We start from the raw sequence: 20,326 nt of genomic DNA on the forward strand, positions 1-20,326 counted from the left end.
AGAATCAGCTAAGGTCTGGAGAAGGATCTACTCACAAGTGAGTTGTACCCTATTGAACTGTAATCTTGTTTCTTCAGAGCTGCAATACTAATTCAAATTGTTCCTTCTATATGCAAGATCATTTCTAGTACCCTTGATTAATGTTTCTTGTCTTGGGGAACAAGGAAGTGCCAGAGGACTGGAGAAGGGCAAATATTCCTCCCTTCAAAAAGGCAAAAAGAAGATCAAGGAAGATGCAGACTAATCAGCTTGATCTTGACATCAAGAAAAATATTAGTATGGATTATATGGGAGTCTGTCTGCTTGCATCTTGTTGACATTGCAGTGAATAGTGCAAGTCAGCATGGGTTTGCCAAGAACAAATTCTGGCAAACTAATCTGAAATTTTTTTTCATTCACAACACTAGCTTAGTAGAAATGCTGTGAATGACACTTATCTGAATTTCAGCCAAAATTTACTAATCAAACATTATTGACATCCATAATGTTTAGATTAGCAAACTAATTAAATGCAAAATGGATGGGAACAATGTCAGATGTATCCATAACTGGCTGGAGAACCAGTCTCAAAGAGTCATCGTCAGTGGATGTGCTTCAAACTGGAAGGAGACCCCCCAACTGGAGCATTGCAATGTTCTGTGCTAGGGCCCTACTCTTCAACATTTTTATCAATGACTTAGATGATGGAGTAGACTTAGATGATGGGTTATCAAGTCTACAGATAACATAAAACTGGGATGGGTGGCTAGTAGGAACAGGGGTAGAAGATAGGAACAAAATTCAAAAGGAGCTACATATCGAGAAAATTGGGCAGGAAAATAATAAAATGAAATTTAATAGAGACAAATGCAAAATTCTAAATTTAAAAAGCCCAAGATGTACAGGTCTAGGATGGGGATGCATGATTCAATAATACTACATGGAATTATTGTTGAAAATAATTGACTGTGAGCCAGTAGTAAAGAAGGGAAATGCTATTTTAGTCTGCATTAATAAAATCATAATTTTCAAGATGAGAGAAGTAATAGTCATACTATTTTCTGCACTGGTCATGTCTCATCTGAAGCCCTGCATTCAGTTATGGGCACCTTGTTTTAAGAAAGATGTAGGTAAATTGGAAGGAGTTCAGAGAAGGACAATGAGGACAGTAAGAGGTATGGAAAACAAAACAGTGGTCTTCCAGGTACTTTGGACTTCAGTTTCCCCAATTCCTAACATCTGGTAAATTGGCTGGGATTTCTGGGAGTTGAAGTCCAAAACACCTGGAGCTTCAAAAGTTGGGAACCACTACCTCTGAAGGTAGAACTAAGTTTAGTGGTTTTCTGTTATTGGAGGGTAGATTTTGATTGAACATCAAAAGGAATGTCTTGACAACAAGATCAGTTGTGGTGATGTGGACTTCTTTGATGACCTCTTCACATGCACCCCTGGAATTGCCGAGTATCGCCGCAGCGGCACCCACCCACAAGGCATAGGGACCTATCACCCCATGCTCTGCATTGTCCTGGCTTCTCCCCAACTTCATCAAACAGGGGGAAGCGTTAGGAAGCTAGCTGTCCCTGTGGGTTGGACTCAATGGCCCACGAGGCCCCTTCCAAATATGATCCTATGTCTATATTCAGTTCAAGATTAATGGGCAACCAAAAACCTTTTGACTTGTGGAAAGTCCAAATGGAGGCTCCAAACCATCAGGAATAGAGGTGCGGAAGGTGTCAACATACTGTGGGGCTTTTACATATTGTGGGGTCTTTCAGCAATGACTGTGCTGAAAGAGCCTTTCTGGGCGCTTTTTTTCTAAAGCATCTTTGGTCATCTTAATTTGACTTGTCCAGAGTAATGAAGATAAAAAATTAATCAATTGTGAGTCAACACTCTCAAACCTGGAACCATTCAATAAAAAAGGGGGAAAGCACAGAAGTAAATGCACTCAGTATGGATTATAACCCAATAATGTCAACAAAAGATGAAAAGGCAGCTGATAATTACTAAGGCTTTATTGGGACAGTTTGGTTACCAGTAGCTAACATATACAGTGTTTTGTAATATATTGGGCTATTTCCTGGTGTTCCTTTTCCTTTTTAATCTTAGAGATAAAGAATATAAACCAGTGAAAGCAAATAACAGGCATTCAGTGAAACCGCACTATGCTATAGTGTTTCAGGAGCATTGTTTAATCAACAGTAGCTATTATGACCCACAATATAAGGTTTCTTTATTTTCTATTCACACCTGGAAGAAAAATGAGGACATGAGAAGAAAAATCCTTTATGATCACCCCCTACATGCATACATACACACACACACCTGTACTATTTTATGTAAACAAAAATATACAGCTCATTTTATATACAATGGTTTTAAATATATAAATTAAAATTAAATATAATTCTAAATTCTAAAATGTATTGAGGAAATACAATCAGGGACTGAAAGTTACTATTTGCAATTAGCAAGTGACTTATAATTTTCACAGTTAAAAGGCATAACTGAGGATGAATCTACACTGTGGGATTAATGCAGTCTGACACAAACTACCACAGTTCGATGCTATGGAATCCTGGGAGTTGTAGCTTTACAGAGGGTTTAGCGTTCTATGCCAAAGAGGGCTGATGACTCCTCAAACTACAAGTTTCATGATTCCACATTATTGAGCCATGGCTGTTAGTGGTATCAGTATAGATGCACCCTTAGCCATGCTTAGGTCTGTCAGGATTGCTTTGTGTATTTCTCTGTTTCAAGAGGTTTGATTGCATGGCCTCTGTGGTCTCTAATAATAATAATAATAATAATAATAATAATAATAATAATAATAATAACAACAACAACAACAACATACTTTATTTATATTCTGCTCTATCTCCCCGACAGGACTAAGGGCAGGTTACAGAACACATATATGGCAAACATTTAATGCTGTTTTACAATTAATAAGGACAGACAATACATAAACAGAAGTATAGGTTATTCCCCTCTTTCCATCTCCAGCATCTGGATGCTGTGCTCAACTCCAGCCATAGGGTGGTGCTATCGCTCCATCTTCCATGCAGAGGAGCTTTGTTGTCTGTAGACATCCTGTTTATTGAATCACCAGCATGTTCTTACAGGTCCCTTTTATTACCTCTCAGCTAAAAGCAGTACCTAGTTATCTACTCACATTACTGTTTTCGGTCTGCTAGATAGGCAGAAGGTGGGCTGATGGTGGGAGCTCACCCCAACCCGGGCTTGAACTGCCAACCTCTTGAGCAGCAAGATTTCTACACCTGGCAATTTAATGCGCTGTGCTAAAGCCTGGCCCACTTTCAACTCCATAGGCCAGTTTATGGGTTTATATACATTGGGTGCTTAATTCACAGGCATTCCAGAGTAGTAAAGCTCCTGGATTGGTTGCAGAGGTGGCCAGACACTTCATCCCTATCCTACAGTAGCAGAAGGGCAGAGTCTACATCACCAAGACTGGTTCAGCTCTCTGAACTGACATCTTATTTCCTTGTTGCTGCTCTACAGATAAAGAATATGGGATACGCAGTATAACATAGAGTGTGAGATATAATGCAGAGAACGATGTCTGCTAAATTGTGTGTATGCATATGTTACTGGAAACAAAGAGACTAATCCTGGGCAAAATGCCTAGTCAAATATGATGAGATGAGAACATCTGCATTTCTAGCAACATCTCCCCAATAGAGAAATAGAAGTACTCTCTCAAACTACAGTAGCACCAAACTGATATGATTGTGTACTGTAGACAGATTTTATTATTTTATATAGGGTATATCAACGTGGCTTGACCTTGAAGGAGCTGGGGGTGGCAACAGCCGACAGGAAGCTCTGGCGTGGGCTGGTCCATGAGGTCACAAAGAGTCGGAAGCAATGGAACAAATAAACAAAAATACAGTATAGATCATAGATGTTATTTTTTCATTAAAAAAATCCACACCATTGACACACTTATTAACCACATGAAAAATACTGTCTTAATGACCGGAACTGTGTAAGGGAGCGATCTATCAGACTACCACACACCATCTTTGGCTTCAATGTACTTGCAGCACAATTTTAAATCCCTTTACTGGAAATGAATGAAAATCATATAGCAGCAGCTCTAAATGGTATTTTCCCCATTGTTAAATTTTTTATTCAATGGGATAAAACCAGATTTCAATGTAACAACTAAATTTGTAACAACTACAAAGGGGCACCATTAATTTGTAAAACATGGCAAACTGCCACTTCCTACAAATTCTTGGAACAAGATAAAGTCATTCATATCCTTAACAGATGTCAACCATAGCAAACATTACAAATATGCTACTCGTAGTAAATCTGGGTTTGGCTCCCTGTTCACAGCATAATTGACTTGGCAAACGAAAAAAAGCCAATCTGGAGTAATAAAATATATAATAGCAAGGCCACACACACTGATGGACCTCATAGACTGCTGCAAATATTTATACAACACTAAAACTCAGCTTCATTAAGAAGTAAGAATGTACTTACTATCTTTAGAACATGGCAACCAGTTCTGTTCAAAGTGCTTGAACATAAAAGTTAATGACATGCAAATGAGTCCATTGAAAGAGGGCCTTCACATGTGACCAACATGAGCCACCGGTCCATTGGTTTTGCAGCCCAAATCAAGCAACAAAAATGTTGTTTAACGTGTATCCAAAGTGATTTAAAGTGTCCAATCAGTTGTACATGGTTAGTAGACTGGCACTTAATTTTAGATATTTGTGGTACCCACATCTGCCCGGAACCTTTAAAATTTCACATACTTTCAATATCACAAATTCACTATGCTGTGCCTTTTGTCTTACCACTAGCAAGGCGAATATTTTGTAAATCTGAAGTGGTGACACACTATATATTTTATCAATTTCAAATTTGATAGTGGTGTGAAGCATCTTTCTTAGGGGTTGTCTACACTGAGAAAGAAAATATATATTCACCTTGTAGCTCTTGTGATCTGGATGCACAATGTGCCTGAAGATTCACTTGAAATTCAATTCTTTGTGATAGTGGTTCAAATTTGGATCAAAAAGCTTGCCTTTCATTTTGAAGTTTTCCTGAAAATACAGAGGGTTTTTTTGGTTTGTGGTCACTCTCCCAAAGTGACTGAGAGGAGGATTTAATGGTGGGCAGGGAAGACAGAGGCCATGGAGCTGCAGTGGGTTAAACCACTAAACTGCAGTACTTGTTGACTGGAAGGATGGCCGTTCGAATCTGCAGGATGGGGTGAGCTCTCGTTGTTAGCCTCAGATTCTGCCAACCTACCAGTTTGAAAACATGCAAATGTGAGTAGATCAATAGATACCACTCTGGCAGGAAAGTAACGGCGCTCTATGCAGTCATGCTGGCCACGTGACTTAGAAGGCGTCTACGGATAACACTGTTTCTTTGGGCTTAGAAACTGAGATGAGCACCACCCCGCAGAGTCAGATACAATTAGACTTAATGTCAAGGAGAAACCTTTACCTTTACTAAGAAAGACGAATTGGTGGGAGGTGACTTCAGCCAAGAAGTAACTTTATCATTTCCACCAGGAAGTGTTTTTTTTTTCACAGTTTAAACTTTATCTTCTAAGTTGTTTAGCATGATCAACATTTTTTAAAATTTTGTTTAAGAAAGTGCGGGTGTATGCACCCATGCAAATATCTGCATATCAATATATATGCCCCCTTACTTAATATAATGGCCAGAGTTTCCAGGCCATGAGGAAAATGTCAGGAATATGAGAATTCACAAGCATGATGAAAAAATAAAATAAAATGTGGAGCTGCCATAGTCATATACAGGCAGATCCTGAATTACAAACATCTAACTTACTAAGAACTGCTAGTTACAAATGGGAGTAAGACAACAGGAAGTGAAAAGACAACTATCCTTAGGAAGGGGAATGCATTCCTTTAAAAGTTATCGTGGGAAAAAGATGTCTCCACTGAAGATTTATTACAAATCTTTGTTTCCCCAACAACCCCAAATTATCAAAATCCAATTGTCTCATAGACACAAAGTGAGGTGAAGTCTTCTGGACAGGGGCACAGACAGCAAAACAAATGTCACAGGGTGGTTAAATCATTCCTATGCTATCCAAAATGGGGAAAAATCAAGTTACACTTAAAAATATGCCTGTTCAACTTACATACAAATTCAACTTAAGCCTTTGGTGGCACAGTGGGTTAAACTCTTGTGCCAGCAGAACTGAAGACCGACAAGTTGCAGGTTCAAATCCGGGGAGAGCACAAATGAGCTCCCTCTGTCAGCTCCAGCTCTCCATGCAAGGACATTAGAGAAACCTCTCACAAGGATGGTAAAACATCAAAACATCCAGGCACCCCCTGGGCAACATCTTTGCAGACAGCAAATTCTCTCACACCAGAAGTGAATTGCAGTTTCTCAAGTTGCTTCTGACACACACACACAAATTGAGAACTAATCTACAGAACCTATTTTGATTGTAACCCAGACACTAGCTGAAAGTAATACAAAGTTTTGGTGATATACGTCACCCCATACCACTGAAGTGAACTCACCAACGGAAAACATGTGGTTGGTTACACCAATCTCAACACAACATGAATGAGATTGCTGCAATGCCACCGAGAACTGGTCCGAAACAGATTTTTTTCCATCGGTGTAGACAAGTCCTTGGTCAAGCTGAATGTTTCCTAAATAGTTCAGCAGATGGTACCAGACAGAATATGTGTAACGGATTGTCCTACTCTGAAGGGATGCTGGGAAAAAGGTTGCTCTAAAAGGCAGAAGCCAGGCCCCAGCTTGTGAAGCCAAAGATAGCTGAGTAAATAACTGTAAGTAACAAGTAACTGTACCATTGTAAAAGTATAAAAATATATAACAGGATATATTTTGCAAGGTAAAGACTACTTCACTTAATGCATATGCTCTCCTGTGGTAAACATTTGCCTAGAGTTATGCTCATCTGAACACACAAGTATGGGGACCATTTCACCCCCAAATGTACATTATCTTTCTTACTTCTGTGAGCATATACTCTTATTTCCTCATGTAGATATACTCATTTGAATAGTCTTATGGGCTCTGAAGCTGGATGAGGCCCAATGAAACTGCAACCATATACAGAAGGGCAATCTCAAAGGTCTAAGAGAAAAAAGGAAGATGGTTTCATTTGGCATTCAAACTTGAAGTTCTCACTCTAAATTTATAACATACTACTGCTACTGACTTGCCAGATACCACCTATGTTGGCATTTTCTCCTTCTGCTGAAATGGTATTTGCAATGGGTTTGCCACATGCATCTGTAAATAGATAGAGCTCACTGATATCCAAATATGTAACTCTTAGAGACAGCTCCACTTCTTCTTTGGTTCAACCATTGAAGGACGCTTGTGCAACTTTAGAATTTGTATTCTTGTTCAAGGCTGTGCAAATGAAGTTACCAGCTTCCATAACCTTATAAAGATTCACACCCTAGGAGAAAGGGAGAGAAAGAGAAAGAGAATTTTATCTCCAGTTATGATGTTGTTGTATTGTCAAGGACTTTTATGTTACTGAAACCTGAATTAGAATCATGATCATCAGGCTCTGCAGTAATTTAATGTTTTCAAATAACGTGTCTATGGGTTCTCCAAAACTATGCAAGCCCAGAGCACTCTATTTCTCTGCCTTGCATTTTTCTACATTAACCTGCTGGATGGGGGAATACAGAGTCTTTAGGCAACTCTACTTACTTCATCCACTTCATTCTGAGCTTCTCAGAAGTGTCTAAATGCATACAATCCCTAATACATTGGTGGGATATACACACCCTTGAGAATGAGCTGAAACAGTGCTGCATAGTTACTCTATTAATGTGACAGCAAAATCTCCCTGATATTGACACACAAATGCTGTAAAATATATACTTAACCACCTTCACTTTATCTCCGGGTAAATTCTCACAGATGTTCTGGAATTGCAGCTGATCTTTGTTAACTTTACACCAATCTGTAAACATGTCCAATTCGTCTTTCCTTCTGTTCATGGACAATGTGTCCATTCATGCTGAACATCCTTTCAAAAGATACATTAAGTACTTCTCTGACAGCATAGTGGGATATTCAAAAAAGCATTTCACTTATTGTGTCCATTTTTCAAAGTGATTTCAGTCAACAAAGCAAGAACATGAACACTGAAATGAAAGGAAGCCAAGATACCATTCGGATCAAATGTAAACAAAAGGCAATGATTAATTTCGGTGAGTAGCTCCTGTAAAGTGCTAGCAAATAAGAAAATAAACTCATAGACCTAGAACATAGGTGTTATAGTAAGAGGGTTCAGGCAGGTTAATTTGATTGTTATTGTATTTAAAGGTGCTATCGTGTCTTAATGTATGTTTTCGTCTTTGTATGTGCACAACCACACCTCTATATGGATAAGAAAATGTGTGCATGCGTGTGCATGTGTGTGTGCATATGCAGGAGATCTATTCAATAAGGTTGTTTGTTGCTTATATATTGTTTTCCACTAAAGTGGCAATTCTTGAGGTTGCATTTTAAATAATAATAATACATTTGTATCCCTTTTTTTGGCTTTTAAATATACTTTTGCATTTTAACTTTTAGCCTACATTTTAATGTATTGTGCTTTATCAGATTGTACTCCAATCCCCTTATGCTGGTCTATGACTATAATAAAGAAAGATGTGAGTTGGTATGGAATAGTTCCCACGAGAAAGACTAAGTGATGGCCATGTGTGATGCACATTGCAATGTATACTGGGGGTATACATTTTATGGATTCTCCGCCCTCAAGCTGACTTCAAACCGAATTGGAGTTACTGTGTAGAACCAGGATGGTTATTATAACAGGCATTTCATGCTATTCTTCCACTCATTTTTTAAAACTGTGTATACTTCTAAAAATACATTAAAAGTGGCTTACCGTATTGATTCCTAAGCCATTAAGCATATATATCACATCCTCTGTAGCTACGTTTCCTGTGGCACCTTTTGCATATGGGCAACCTCCCAAACCAGCAACTGCAGAATCAACAACACGAACTCCCATCTGGAAAACAATTACAAGCACTGTCCTGTGGTTTTGCCTCAAAGTGACAATTCTCAGTTAAAATACATGCTGCACTAAGAAGTGGCTAATATGAACAGAGGACATTCTGTAAACCTAGAAAATTTCCCCTTAAATGTTTCAGATGTCACTTTTCTTCAGTGCCTAGACTATATTCATCCCAGTGCTTTGTGTGCCTTAATTTTATACATATTTTATGCCTAGCATGGTTATTGGATCCTCTTTTAAAAACCTCAAAGTTGCGGCTTTACAATTTTATCTTAGTAAATACATACTCCAGAAGAACTTAGCAGAAGCCCTAGGGAATTGCCTGTCTTCAAAGCAGAACCTTGAAGTCTTACAAGTGGCAAAAAGTGATGAATTGAAAACACGGAATCTTTAAAGAAATTATAAATGAGTTCCAAATTATAGCCATAGACAAGATATGGTTTTCTTCATTTTGATCATCCATGGGGCAAGGAGGGAAATCCGTTCCAAGTGTTTCGAACAGAGAATCCCAATCAGCTGCATCCATCTGCTCTTTCTTTTGGCACATTCCCCCTCCTGCAGACTGGGGAAATGGATTTCTTGGCACATTCAGTTGTACCTCATTCATTCTGTGGGTTCCTTAAGATGTCTGGAGATAGTATAATGCAAAACTTTGCTCCAAGCCTGCTATTAAAATAAAGGGTCGCCCTGTTTCTGCAACAGCATTTGATCTACCAAGTTAAGTGCAGCCTATCCAGTATTGGGTCCTGAAGGAAGTTCAAAAATTTCCTTGTTTTCACTGTCCCTGGAAAAGGCACCAGGATCGGAAAAAAAGATCTCACAGCTTGTTTCAGAACTGTGAAAATTAATTTGCTACTGAAGGATGCACTCTGAAACCCAATTAGACATCACCCCATCTAATATGGGCAATAAAGTACATGGGGTCATCAATTTTCTAAGGATTCATTCCATTTCCACAAGGTCTACAATCAAGATATCCTGGTATAATTCCCACATCTGCTAGAGCAGAAATGGGAAAACTTTTTTGCCTTGGGGCTACATTGTGGACCTGACCAAGAGGCCCAGGCCCAGGGAGGGGGCATGCGCTGGGTGCGGCGGGCCCAGAAGGGAGGGGGCCTGTGAGAAGGTGGAGCCAAGAGGAGGCAGAGCAGGGCCTGGGTCATCCTCAGGTTGTCCTCCTGGCATAAGGATGGAGCTACTCGCCCCATTCTTATGCTGGGAGGAAAACGAGACATGCACCGAATACCCCGATCCTGCTCCCCTGATCTTCAGACTGTTCTCTTGGCATTATGCTGGGAGGAGGGTGAGACAGGTGATGGCCGAGAGAGCTACAGAGGGCTCTCAGCAGCTGGTTGCCTTCTTCGGGCTGTCCTGTCGGCATAAGGATGGGACCGCTTCCCCTATCTTTATGCTGGGAGGAGGGTGAGACATACAGTGGCTGAGAATACTCCAGAGGGCTCTCAGCTGCTGTTTGCCTTCCTCCTTGTCCTTTCTGCATAAGGATGTGGCAGGCCACCGTGTCCTTATGCTGAGAGGACAGGGAAAATGAGGAGGTTCTGAGGTAAGCACCCAGGGGGCACATCTAGCCTAGTTTGTCTATGCCTGCGCTAGATACATGTCCAATGTTTGATGTGAACATCTCTCCTCTGGAAAATATGTGTATGTGCTGCCTATTACAGGGGAAGTTCTCACATCTTCTCTCCACAAAAAGATATTTCTAATTACTATTTGTTGCTGTTTCCCTTCAGGACATTGCATGTTCAGGGTGAATTCCTCTTCACAATACAAAGAATCAAACATACACGATATTAGTACGTAACAAAAAAAGACCAGAACTTGATTGGTTACACCTATAAATAGAGTTGGCCCAAACTTATTTGCATCAGATCCAGGTATCAACCAACCATCCTCTTGATTGATAAACCTGATACTCTGGTCTAAAAAGCAACCAGAAGTACTTAAGCCGCCCAATGATAACTTCCGCTGCCATCAGGAGGTGCCTAAAGACATCTGACCTCATGGCCAAGGTCAAACCAACTAATCCTATATGTGTGGGGTTTGTAACTTGGTGAACATAAAGTAATTACTTTTAAGGTTAACACTAATATAAGGAAATGATCAACGTTCTGAACAAAGCAATAATGCTATTAATTATTTGATTTTTATCATCTATTTTATAATTTAGACTGCTATGCAAGATATACCTGTAGTGAATAACTAGTACATATGTATCCATATGTCTTGAAGTCACCTGCTCACATATGGCACCCCCTGATTTTCATAGGAACCTTTGCCAGCTCCCTCCTTTGATATATCCAGAAGGTATGCATTTAAAAAAATAGAATGATTGTTTCACTGACCACGTGGTGGCACTGTTGTCTTAAGATGTGCAATTGAAAGTCTAGCTCTTCAAATTGGCAAAGATAAACTGTACCACATGTGAAGTATTAATATAACACCCCTATAATGTTTTGTTCATGTTTTTTTCCCCTAAAACCATTGCTGTCTACAAAACAGAAGACTGTAGTTGCATGAGGATCCAGATAAATGATTCAAAAGTTTCATGATGCTTTGGATCCACTGTACTTTACTACAGAGTCAGCATGATACAGTGATTTAAATACTGGACTATGACTCTGGAGAACAGGGTTTGAAAGCTGCTTTAACCTTGGAAACTTACTGGGCAAATAATTTCTAAGAGGTCAGAAATGACTTGAAGGTATGCAACAACAACTTTATACTATATGTACTATAGAATATAGATCTGATTGTATTATCAGCTCCAAACAAATACAATACAGGCTGTGCCAACTCTTCTTGTTTTGCTGGTCATTACTTCAACTTGTGCTACAGGTTTTCCTAAAAATAGTAGTCTTAGTGAATGGAAACAGAAAGACACAAAGACAAACTGGAAAGTGAGGAAAAACTACTCAACCACACAAAGAGAACCAAGGGGACGTTAGCTTTGATGGGTTAGGACATGAGAAGTAGGTGAATACTTGTTCCAAATTTTAAAAATGTACACACAGCGTCTACATCTGCAAAAGCAAACCAACAAAAAGATAGCATATTACTGTCCAATAAAACTAATTTAAATTTAATGGAGAAGATGGTGGAATGCTGACAGGGTTGGGAAAGTGCAGAACAACTCAACACCTTCTTTGTCTCAGTCTTCTCACAAAAAGAAATCAGTTTTCGACCTGAGCAATATGGAGTGGAAGAAGTAATAGGGGAAATGCAAAATAGGTAAAGAAGTAGTCCAGGAATACCTGGACACTCTGAATGAATTAAAGTTTCCAGAACCAGATGAACTACAACAAAGAGTATTGAAGGAATTAGCAGAAGCCATTTCAGAACCACTGGCAATAATCTTTGAGGAGTCTTGGAGAACAGTCCCAGCAGATTGGAGGAGGGCAAATGTTGTTCCTATTTTCAAGAAGGGAAAAAAGGAGGACCCAAACAGTCTGTTTGACATCAATATGACGGAAGATTCTGTAAAAGATCATTAAGGAAGCAGTCTGAAATTACCTAGAAAGGAATACTGTGATCACTAAAAGTCAATGTGGATTTCTTAAAAATAAGTCATGCCAGGATAATCTTATCTCCCCCACCCCTGATAGAGTTACAAGCTTAGTAGATGGAGGGAATGCTGTGGATGTAGCATGATTTCAGTGAGGCCCCCATGATTTTCTTGCAGACAAACTTGTCCAATGTGGGCTAGGCAATGCTACTATTAGGTGGATCTATAATTGGTTAAGCGACCAAACCCAAAGAGTTTTCACCCATGGTTCCTCCTTATCCTGGAAAGAAGTGACTAGTGGGGTGCCACAGCATTCGGTCCTGGGTCTTGTTCTGTTCAACATATTTATTAATGACTTAGATGAAGGTTTAGAGGGCATGTCTATCAGCTTTGCAGATGGCACCAAAATAGGAAAGCTAATATTCCAGAGCACAGGATCAGAATTCAAAAATCTCAACAGATTAATGACTTGGGCCAAAACTAACAGAATTAATTTCAGAAAGGACAAACGTAAGTTACTAAACTTGGGCTGAAAAAAAAGAAACGCAAAGAAACAGAATATGTGATGCCTAGCTCAACAACAATACATGTGGGGGGAAAATTGGAGTTCCGTGGTCAAGAAGCAGAACATGATCAAACAATGTGATGCTGCAGCTAAAAAAAACCTACGGGATTGTGGGCTTCATCAGAAGGAGTATATTGTTTAGATCGAGGGAAGTCATGGCACCCCTCTTTTCTGCTTTGGTCAGACCTCACCTGAAATACCTTGTGCTTCCAATTCATCTTTTTCCAAACTATCTGAGTGAAGTGTATCATACTGTAATTGACCCCCAAACATTGTGGATGTTGTATCAAAGGGGGGGGGGGAATAGTCCCAAATGCATGAAACATGCAAAAATGTTTTTAAAACCTCTTTCCTATTTGTTTAACAGATCTCGAAATGTGAGTGAAGATTTTTTTTGTGTGTGTCAGAACTGACTTAAGAAACTGCTGTGAGAGAACAGGCCGTCTACAAGAACATTGCCCAGGGGACACCCGGATGTTTTGACGTTTTACCATCCTTGTGGGAAGCTCATCTCATGTCCCCACATGGGAAGTTGGAGCTGATAAAGGAAGCTCATCCATGCTCTCTCTGGATTCAAACCTGCGACCTGTCGGTCTTCAGTCCTGCCGGCACAAGAGTTTAACCCACTGCACCACTGAGGGCTCCTAGTGAGTGAGTGATGATGGAAAATACACTCAAACTTACTTGTTCAATTCAGCACTTTCCTTTGTATCCCACTGACATATGAGCAGTGGTTTACATGAAACATGGGAGATGGCTAATGCTTAGACTCTGGAAATCCCTGACAAAGCAGCCCATCCTCACCATATATAGAGGGCCTACCAATTATATGCACCTGAGCAGGAATTCAGCTTATTGAATTTCAGTCCAGTGGCTCTGAACTCATAAGTTTCCAGAAATTGATGGTCTTCCAACTTCCTAAAGCCCTAGTCACTAATGGCTGGTAGTAAAGAGACTAGGATATGGAGCAATGGGTTCAAAGTACAAGAAAAGAGATTCAACCTAAACATTAGAAAGAACATACTGATGGTAAGAACTGTTCAGTAGTGGAATACATTGCCTTTGAGTTGGTGATTGTTGATCAATATCTGGAGAGAAATTGATCCCTGTTCCTAGTTTAAATTCTAGTCATTTTGAGCAATTTTTGCTTGTTCCATAGGCAAAATATTATTAATAATAAATTATAATATGTGCTAGAGAGAGAGAGAAATCCTAGTGCGTCCCAGATATGTGACTATAGAATTTCAGCATTAATACGTGAATTGATTTCCAGTGTTTTTCACAATACATATACAGCACTCTGATGTACCTTCAGTGGCCATGCTTATAAAAGTCTACAGAGTGCTAGATAAGGAAATGTCAGAATTTAGAATTAGCAAGTGCATTAATTTCAGGTTTCTTTCACAATAGACACATAGCACTTTGTTACTTCAATACCCATGGTTCCATCCTATGGAATAATGGGATTGGCATTTAGTGAGGAACTAAAATTTTGGAGCACAGAATTATAACTACTTTAACAATCCCAGGAGCCCATCGGATGGAGACATGGTTAAAGTGGTGTCAATGCTGTATAACTGTGTGAAACAGACCTTGTAAAGTAGGCAAAAACCTCTGCAAAGAGAATTAAATGAAGAAAAACATTTAAAGGGTAAAATAAGTCATGTAAATCTAAAGTCAAATTAGAAGTGGCTTCTGGCATTGATGGCACGCAGAGAATAATGCAGGTGCACAGTTGTCTTTGGCTGTCTTTGGAAAATGGAGACAACATTCTTCTTTTCCATGCCATTAACTTATGTACAGCTGGACCTGGAGACGTTCTATTTATCATCGCAAAGTATAAAGCCAAATGTCCCTTCCTTTTTCTTTTCCTTTTTTCGGGAGCACAACAGATTAACAGGTTAGAATGTTTTCCACATGTCCATTTTTACTGTCAGGAGAATATTAAAGACGTTTTCCAGCTTCCGCAGCTGAGCCAGATGTCCAGGGATCCCACGGTGAGAGCAAAATTGGCAAAGTAGCCTTCTCATGACCCCGTCATTGTTTTTATCAGGGATCGGTTTGAAAGTATAAAGGGCCATTTCTTGCTGAGATCGGTACTGTTTTTCAGCCCTTTTCGCCTGCAATTATCCAAAAGTGCTGACTCCATTGAACTACTGATATGTGGTAGTCTTTCTTATGACTCCTCTCACACTGTGCTGTAATTGCTGTTTGTATTGGCACCAGAAAGGTACCCAGGTCTTGTTTCCACTGTACATTTCCGGACTCTGGTTTCAGTAACATCAGTGTAGGATATTATACCAGGCATATGTTTTGTTGTGTAAACATTAGCTGGTAATTTACCCTGTCAATCTCTACAGACTAACCTCTAATTACCAAAGCCCTTGGATGGACAATTTTCTAAAATATTTCTTGCAGCTACACCAGTTCATGTTTCTCCTTCATTTGATGTATTGTACTGAGGAGGTCAGGACACCAAACTTATTGAAGACAGAATTCTTTATTTAGCACCCAGGTCATATTTTAGGCTGATACCAAGCCACTAGTGTGGTTGGGGTTACTTCCTATTTGCCCTTTCAAAATGCATTAAAATCATTTGCACGCAATAGGTTGGTGAATTTTGTTGCATTTCTTATTTAAATCATATATTTTTGTTCTCGCTGTTTTTTTAAAAAAATCAAAGCTTGGAAAAGTTATTTTATTAGACTGCAGCATCTCCCAACCTGCACAGCAAGATATCTCTGAAGTGCTTATCATTCTTATGGATTCCACCCAGGACAGCCTAGAGTTTGAATTCAGTACGCAGAGGATAAAGGGGCAAAGTGGGAGGAGAGGAGAGAAACAGGGACATTTTAAAAGAACATTGAAAGTGGGGTAATAAATAATTTTCATTGCCAAACAGGGTCAGCTGGAGAATGTGTATTTTTTATATTCATTGATCCATATGGATCTTTTGTGGTTGATTTTACTTTGATATTGATTTGTGCTGTCTCATTTTTATTAGTTGCTCTTTCTTATTTTAAGCTCTTTGTGTGCTGCCCAGAGAACTATCCTTTTTCTCCTAAAATAGGACACACCCATAAAATAAGCCATAGCAGGATTTTTAAGCATTTGCGCAATATAAGCCATACTCCGAAAATAAAACATAGCAATAGGCATGGCTATGCAACATACAAGGTTGGCTCCTCCTGTCAGGTCCCAGTCATTCTGTGCGTGCTACAAGCTGAGGCATAGAAGGAGATATAGAATCATAGAATCCTAGAGTTGGAAGAGACCTCATGGGCCATCCAGTCCAACCCCCTGCTAAGAAGAAGGAATATTGCATTCAAAGCACCCCTGACAGATGGCCATCCAGCCTCTGTTTAAAAGCTTCCAAAGAAGGTGCCTCCACCACATTCCAGGGCAGAGAGTTCCACTGCTGAATGGTCAGGAAGTTCTTCCTCATGTTCAGATGGAATCTCCTTTTTTGTAGTTTGAAGCCATTGTTCCCTGTCTTAGTCTCCAGGTAAGCAGGAAACAAGCTTGCTCCCTCCTCCCTGTGACTTCCTCTCACATATTTATACATGGCTATCATATCTCCTCATCCTTCTCTTCTTCAGGCTAAACATGCCCAGCTCTTTAAGCCGCTCTTCATAGGGCTTGTTCTCCAGACCCTTGAACATTTTAGTCACCCTCCTCTGGACAAATTCCAGTTTGTCAATATCTCTCTTCAATTGTGATGCCCAGAATTGGACACAATATTGCAGGTGTGGTCTAACCAAAGCGAAATAGAGGGGTAGCATGACTTCCCTAGATCTAGACACTATGCTCCTATTGATGCAGGCCAAAATCCCATTGCCTTTTTTTGCTGCCACATGACATTGTTGGCTCATTGTTTGACTTGTTGTCCACGAGGACTCCAAGATCTTTTTCACACATACTGCTCTCGAGCCAGGCGTCCCCCATTCTGTATCTTTGCATTTTGTTTTTTCTTCCTAAGTGGAGTATCTTGCATTTGTCACTGTTGAACTTCATTTTGTTAGTTTTGGCTCATCTCTCTAATCTGTCAAGATTGTTTTGAATCCTGCTCCTGTCCTCTGGAGTATTGGCTATCCCTCCCAATTTGGTGTCATCTGCAAACTTGATGATCATGCCTTCTAACCCTTCATTTAAGTCATTAGTAAAGATGTATTGTCGAAGGCTTTCATGGCTGGAATCACTGGGTTGTTGTAGGTTTTTCCGGGCTATATGACCATGTTCTAGAGGCATTTTCTCCTGACGTTTTGCCTGCATCTATGGCAAGCATCCTCAGAGGTAGGGAGGTCTGTTGGAAGTAGGAAAATGGGTTTATATAACCCCAAGACCGGACGGTAATTGTTTGGGTCATCCTTTTTTCCCTTCTTGAAGATTGGGACCACATTGGCCCTCCTCCAATCTGCTGGAACTTCTCCCGTTCTCCAAGAACTCTCAAAGATGATTGCCAATGGTTCTGAAATGACTTCAGCTAGTTCCTTCAGTACTCTTGGGTGTAGTTGATCTGTCCCTGGGGACTTGAACTCATTAAGAGCGGCCAGGTATTTCTGGACGACTTGTTTCCCAATTTGGGGTTGGATGTCCTCTAATCCCTCATCCACTCCATCTTGCTGAGGTTGAAGATGACTTTCTTTTTGTGAGAAGACAGAGGAAAAGAAAGCATTAAGTAGTTCCACCTTTTCCCTATCCTCTGTCAGCACTGCCCCATCTTCTCCTCAAAGAGGCCCTATCGCCTCCTTGTTCTTCCTTTTTCTACTGACATAAGAAAAGAAGCCCTTTTTATTGTTTTTAATGCCCCTGGCAAGCCTGAGCTCATTTTGTGCATTAGCCTTTTCCATCAGTTTTTAGCAGGCATCCATAGCATTGCTAAAGAAATTTTGCAGAAGAAATATAATTCATGACCAGTCAATTTCAGCTTCTGTATTGAATGTTTAACCAATGTATCAAATATTTTTTCAGAGGATCACTAAGCACTAGTGTTATTCACTGACTACAAGTGTCTCTGAATGGCCTTTGTTCTTCCAATGCAAAGCAAAGACAAATTAATGGAAAGAAAATTCATAAGATTCAAGCCTCAAAACCTATGGAAATATCAGAAATATCCTTTTCCTGTCCATCGCATTTGGAAGCAATATGTTTCTCTAATCCAGAAAACAAGAGTTTCTTTCTGACAAAGCCGGCAGGCAGGGAGACAGGCAAGCAAGCTGGATTATTGCCCAGTCCACTTCAGAATTGAATGGCACCAAATCTCTTCACACAAATAAAGAAGTCAGAGTTGGCGGCTAAGAGAAGCTACTGCTGTGACCAAACAGTGCTTTTGAGTATTATCCTCACATTAACATTGGTTCAAATTCCAGCACTACTAAAATAGAATTTCAGCTTTCCATACAGAAAGCTACCCCTTCTTGTAGGGAGGACAGCCAAACCACAAGAGTACTTCTTCTTGACCCTTTAAAAAGAAACTATAACAGCCCAACAAAAAAAAAATCTTGGAGTCGTGACTTTTGAGCCTGTACCTCGGGTTTACTTGGGATGCTGATTCGGAAAATTGCATTTGATAGACCTCGTCAAGTCTAGTTTCTTAGATATGGTTATCATGATTTTTATGGGTGACTAGATGGCATCTGTATGTAAAAACCTAGGTCTGATGGGAGAAACTGTGCCATTTTTGGAATCAACAGGACATCAAAAACAGGTCTAACATTTGATGCAAAATGTGTGTTGTTCAGTGCAATCCAGCAACATAAACAGAAAGCCATAAAAAGAAGTGGAAAGAGTACAGAAATGAAAAACAATTGAGACAGTGGCTAAGAGAGAGAAAACAATGGACTTGTTGATTTTGTCAATTTGTCATGTTGTTTAAACGAGATGTGCAACTCCCACATCACAGTGGCAAGGAAATGGCTTGTTATTTTTAGTACTATCTGATGTACTTATGTTTTATAATGCTTTTATTGTAATGGTATCCATCTAATACATCGAAATAAACTTACTTTATATACATCGATAAGCCATTACATTTTTGCCATCTTATTTACTTATGTTCAAAGAAGTCAGTTGCATTGAGTTGAATGGTTCTTGGTCCCAGGTAAATGTATGCAAGGTCAAAAGTGCAACCTAACTACTAATCCAGTTATCCATCCATCCAGCTACAAGTTGACACATAGATGCATAGGATTAATATTTTAAGAAAATGTCAACCTTTGAGGGACTAAGGCTGAGTTTGAGCATTGAACACTAGTAATAAGACAGATAGTTGTTGTTCACGTGTGCCTTCCAGCCATTTACCCATGGTAACTCTGTCACAGGGTTTTCTTGGTAAGCTTTGCTTGTTTATTTATTTATTTACCATATTTATATACCGGAAGTTAGAGGTGGAAGTTGCCTTACTCTGAGGCTGAGGCAGTGTGACTTGTGCAAGATCATTCAAAGGGTTTTATGGTCAAGTGGGGAATCTAATACTCAAATAATTTCAACACACTGATACTATCTAATGTACACTGCCAACACCCATCCATAATCAAACTGCTGACAACTATAATGAGTGAGCAGAAGAGGCTGGTGGGAAGAGGTTATTGCATTTTACTAGAAGGTTTTGATGTTTAGTGTTTTCGGTACTTTCTGCCATATGTAAGCCACCCCAAGTCCTTTCGAGGAGATGGAGGCGGGGTACAATAATAAAGTTGTTGTTGTTGTTGTTGTTGTTGTTGTTGTTGTTGTTACAGTGCTCTAAAATGTCACATATTTTTCTCAACTGGAATTTTCACTTCAGAAAAAGATATCTTGAGTCTGTGTCCAGCTGTGTGTCAATATCACTTGTCGATTGTATGGACACACTTGTTCAGAACAGCTCAGGGAAGACGGCAGAGATTCAGTTAAGTTGAATGTCATGTCAAAAGCATGGAGTGGTGGAAGCATCTGTTTATTATATATTTCCACTTCCCTGTGGAGCTACCAACCTAATCCTCATTCCACTTACACATTAAAATAGTCAGCTTTAAGCAAAAAGGGGGAGCGAGGTGGTCAGCAGAGCCAAAGTGTAAGTAGAAAACATGGTAATGCATGCATAAGTTAAGGCTTAGCAACTCCTCGAATGGCACGTAATGGATACCAGTGAACATTTTTCACAGCTGAACTGCGGTTTAACTTGAAATAAATAGCCTCACATGGGCATTGTATGAAATTTTAATCACTG

The 20,326-nt window shown here is 39.7% G+C and overlaps 1 protein-coding gene across 3 annotated transcripts in view; it reads right to left on the reverse strand.

Moving 5' to 3' along the window:
* Nucleotides 1–1,979: 1,979 nt before the first annotated feature.
* HMGCLL1 (3-hydroxy-3-methylglutaryl-CoA lyase like 1) overlaps nucleotides 1,980–20,326 on the reverse strand; it is a 61,834-nt gene continuing 43,487 nt past the window's right edge. For 2 of the 3 annotated variants that reach the window (XM_060788112.2, XM_067468431.1), the window contains 2 exons: nucleotides 8,903–9,028; nucleotides 1,980–7,450 (listed from right to left, as the gene is read on the reverse strand). In XM_060788112.2, the coding sequence (XP_060644095.2) occupies nucleotides 7,349–7,450; nucleotides 8,903–9,028 (228 nt within the window). In that variant the 3' untranslated portion in view covers nucleotides 1,980–7,348. The remainder of the gene's footprint in view (nucleotides 7,451–8,902; nucleotides 9,029–20,326) is intronic. The other variant, XM_060788119.2, reaches the window with a different exon arrangement.

This window comes from Anolis sagrei, chromosome 1 (genome assembly GCF_037176765.1).
Source record: "Anolis sagrei isolate rAnoSag1 chromosome 1, rAnoSag1.mat, whole genome shotgun sequence".
NCBI classification, from domain to species: domain Eukaryota; kingdom Metazoa; phylum Chordata; class Lepidosauria; order Squamata; family Dactyloidae; genus Anolis; species Anolis sagrei.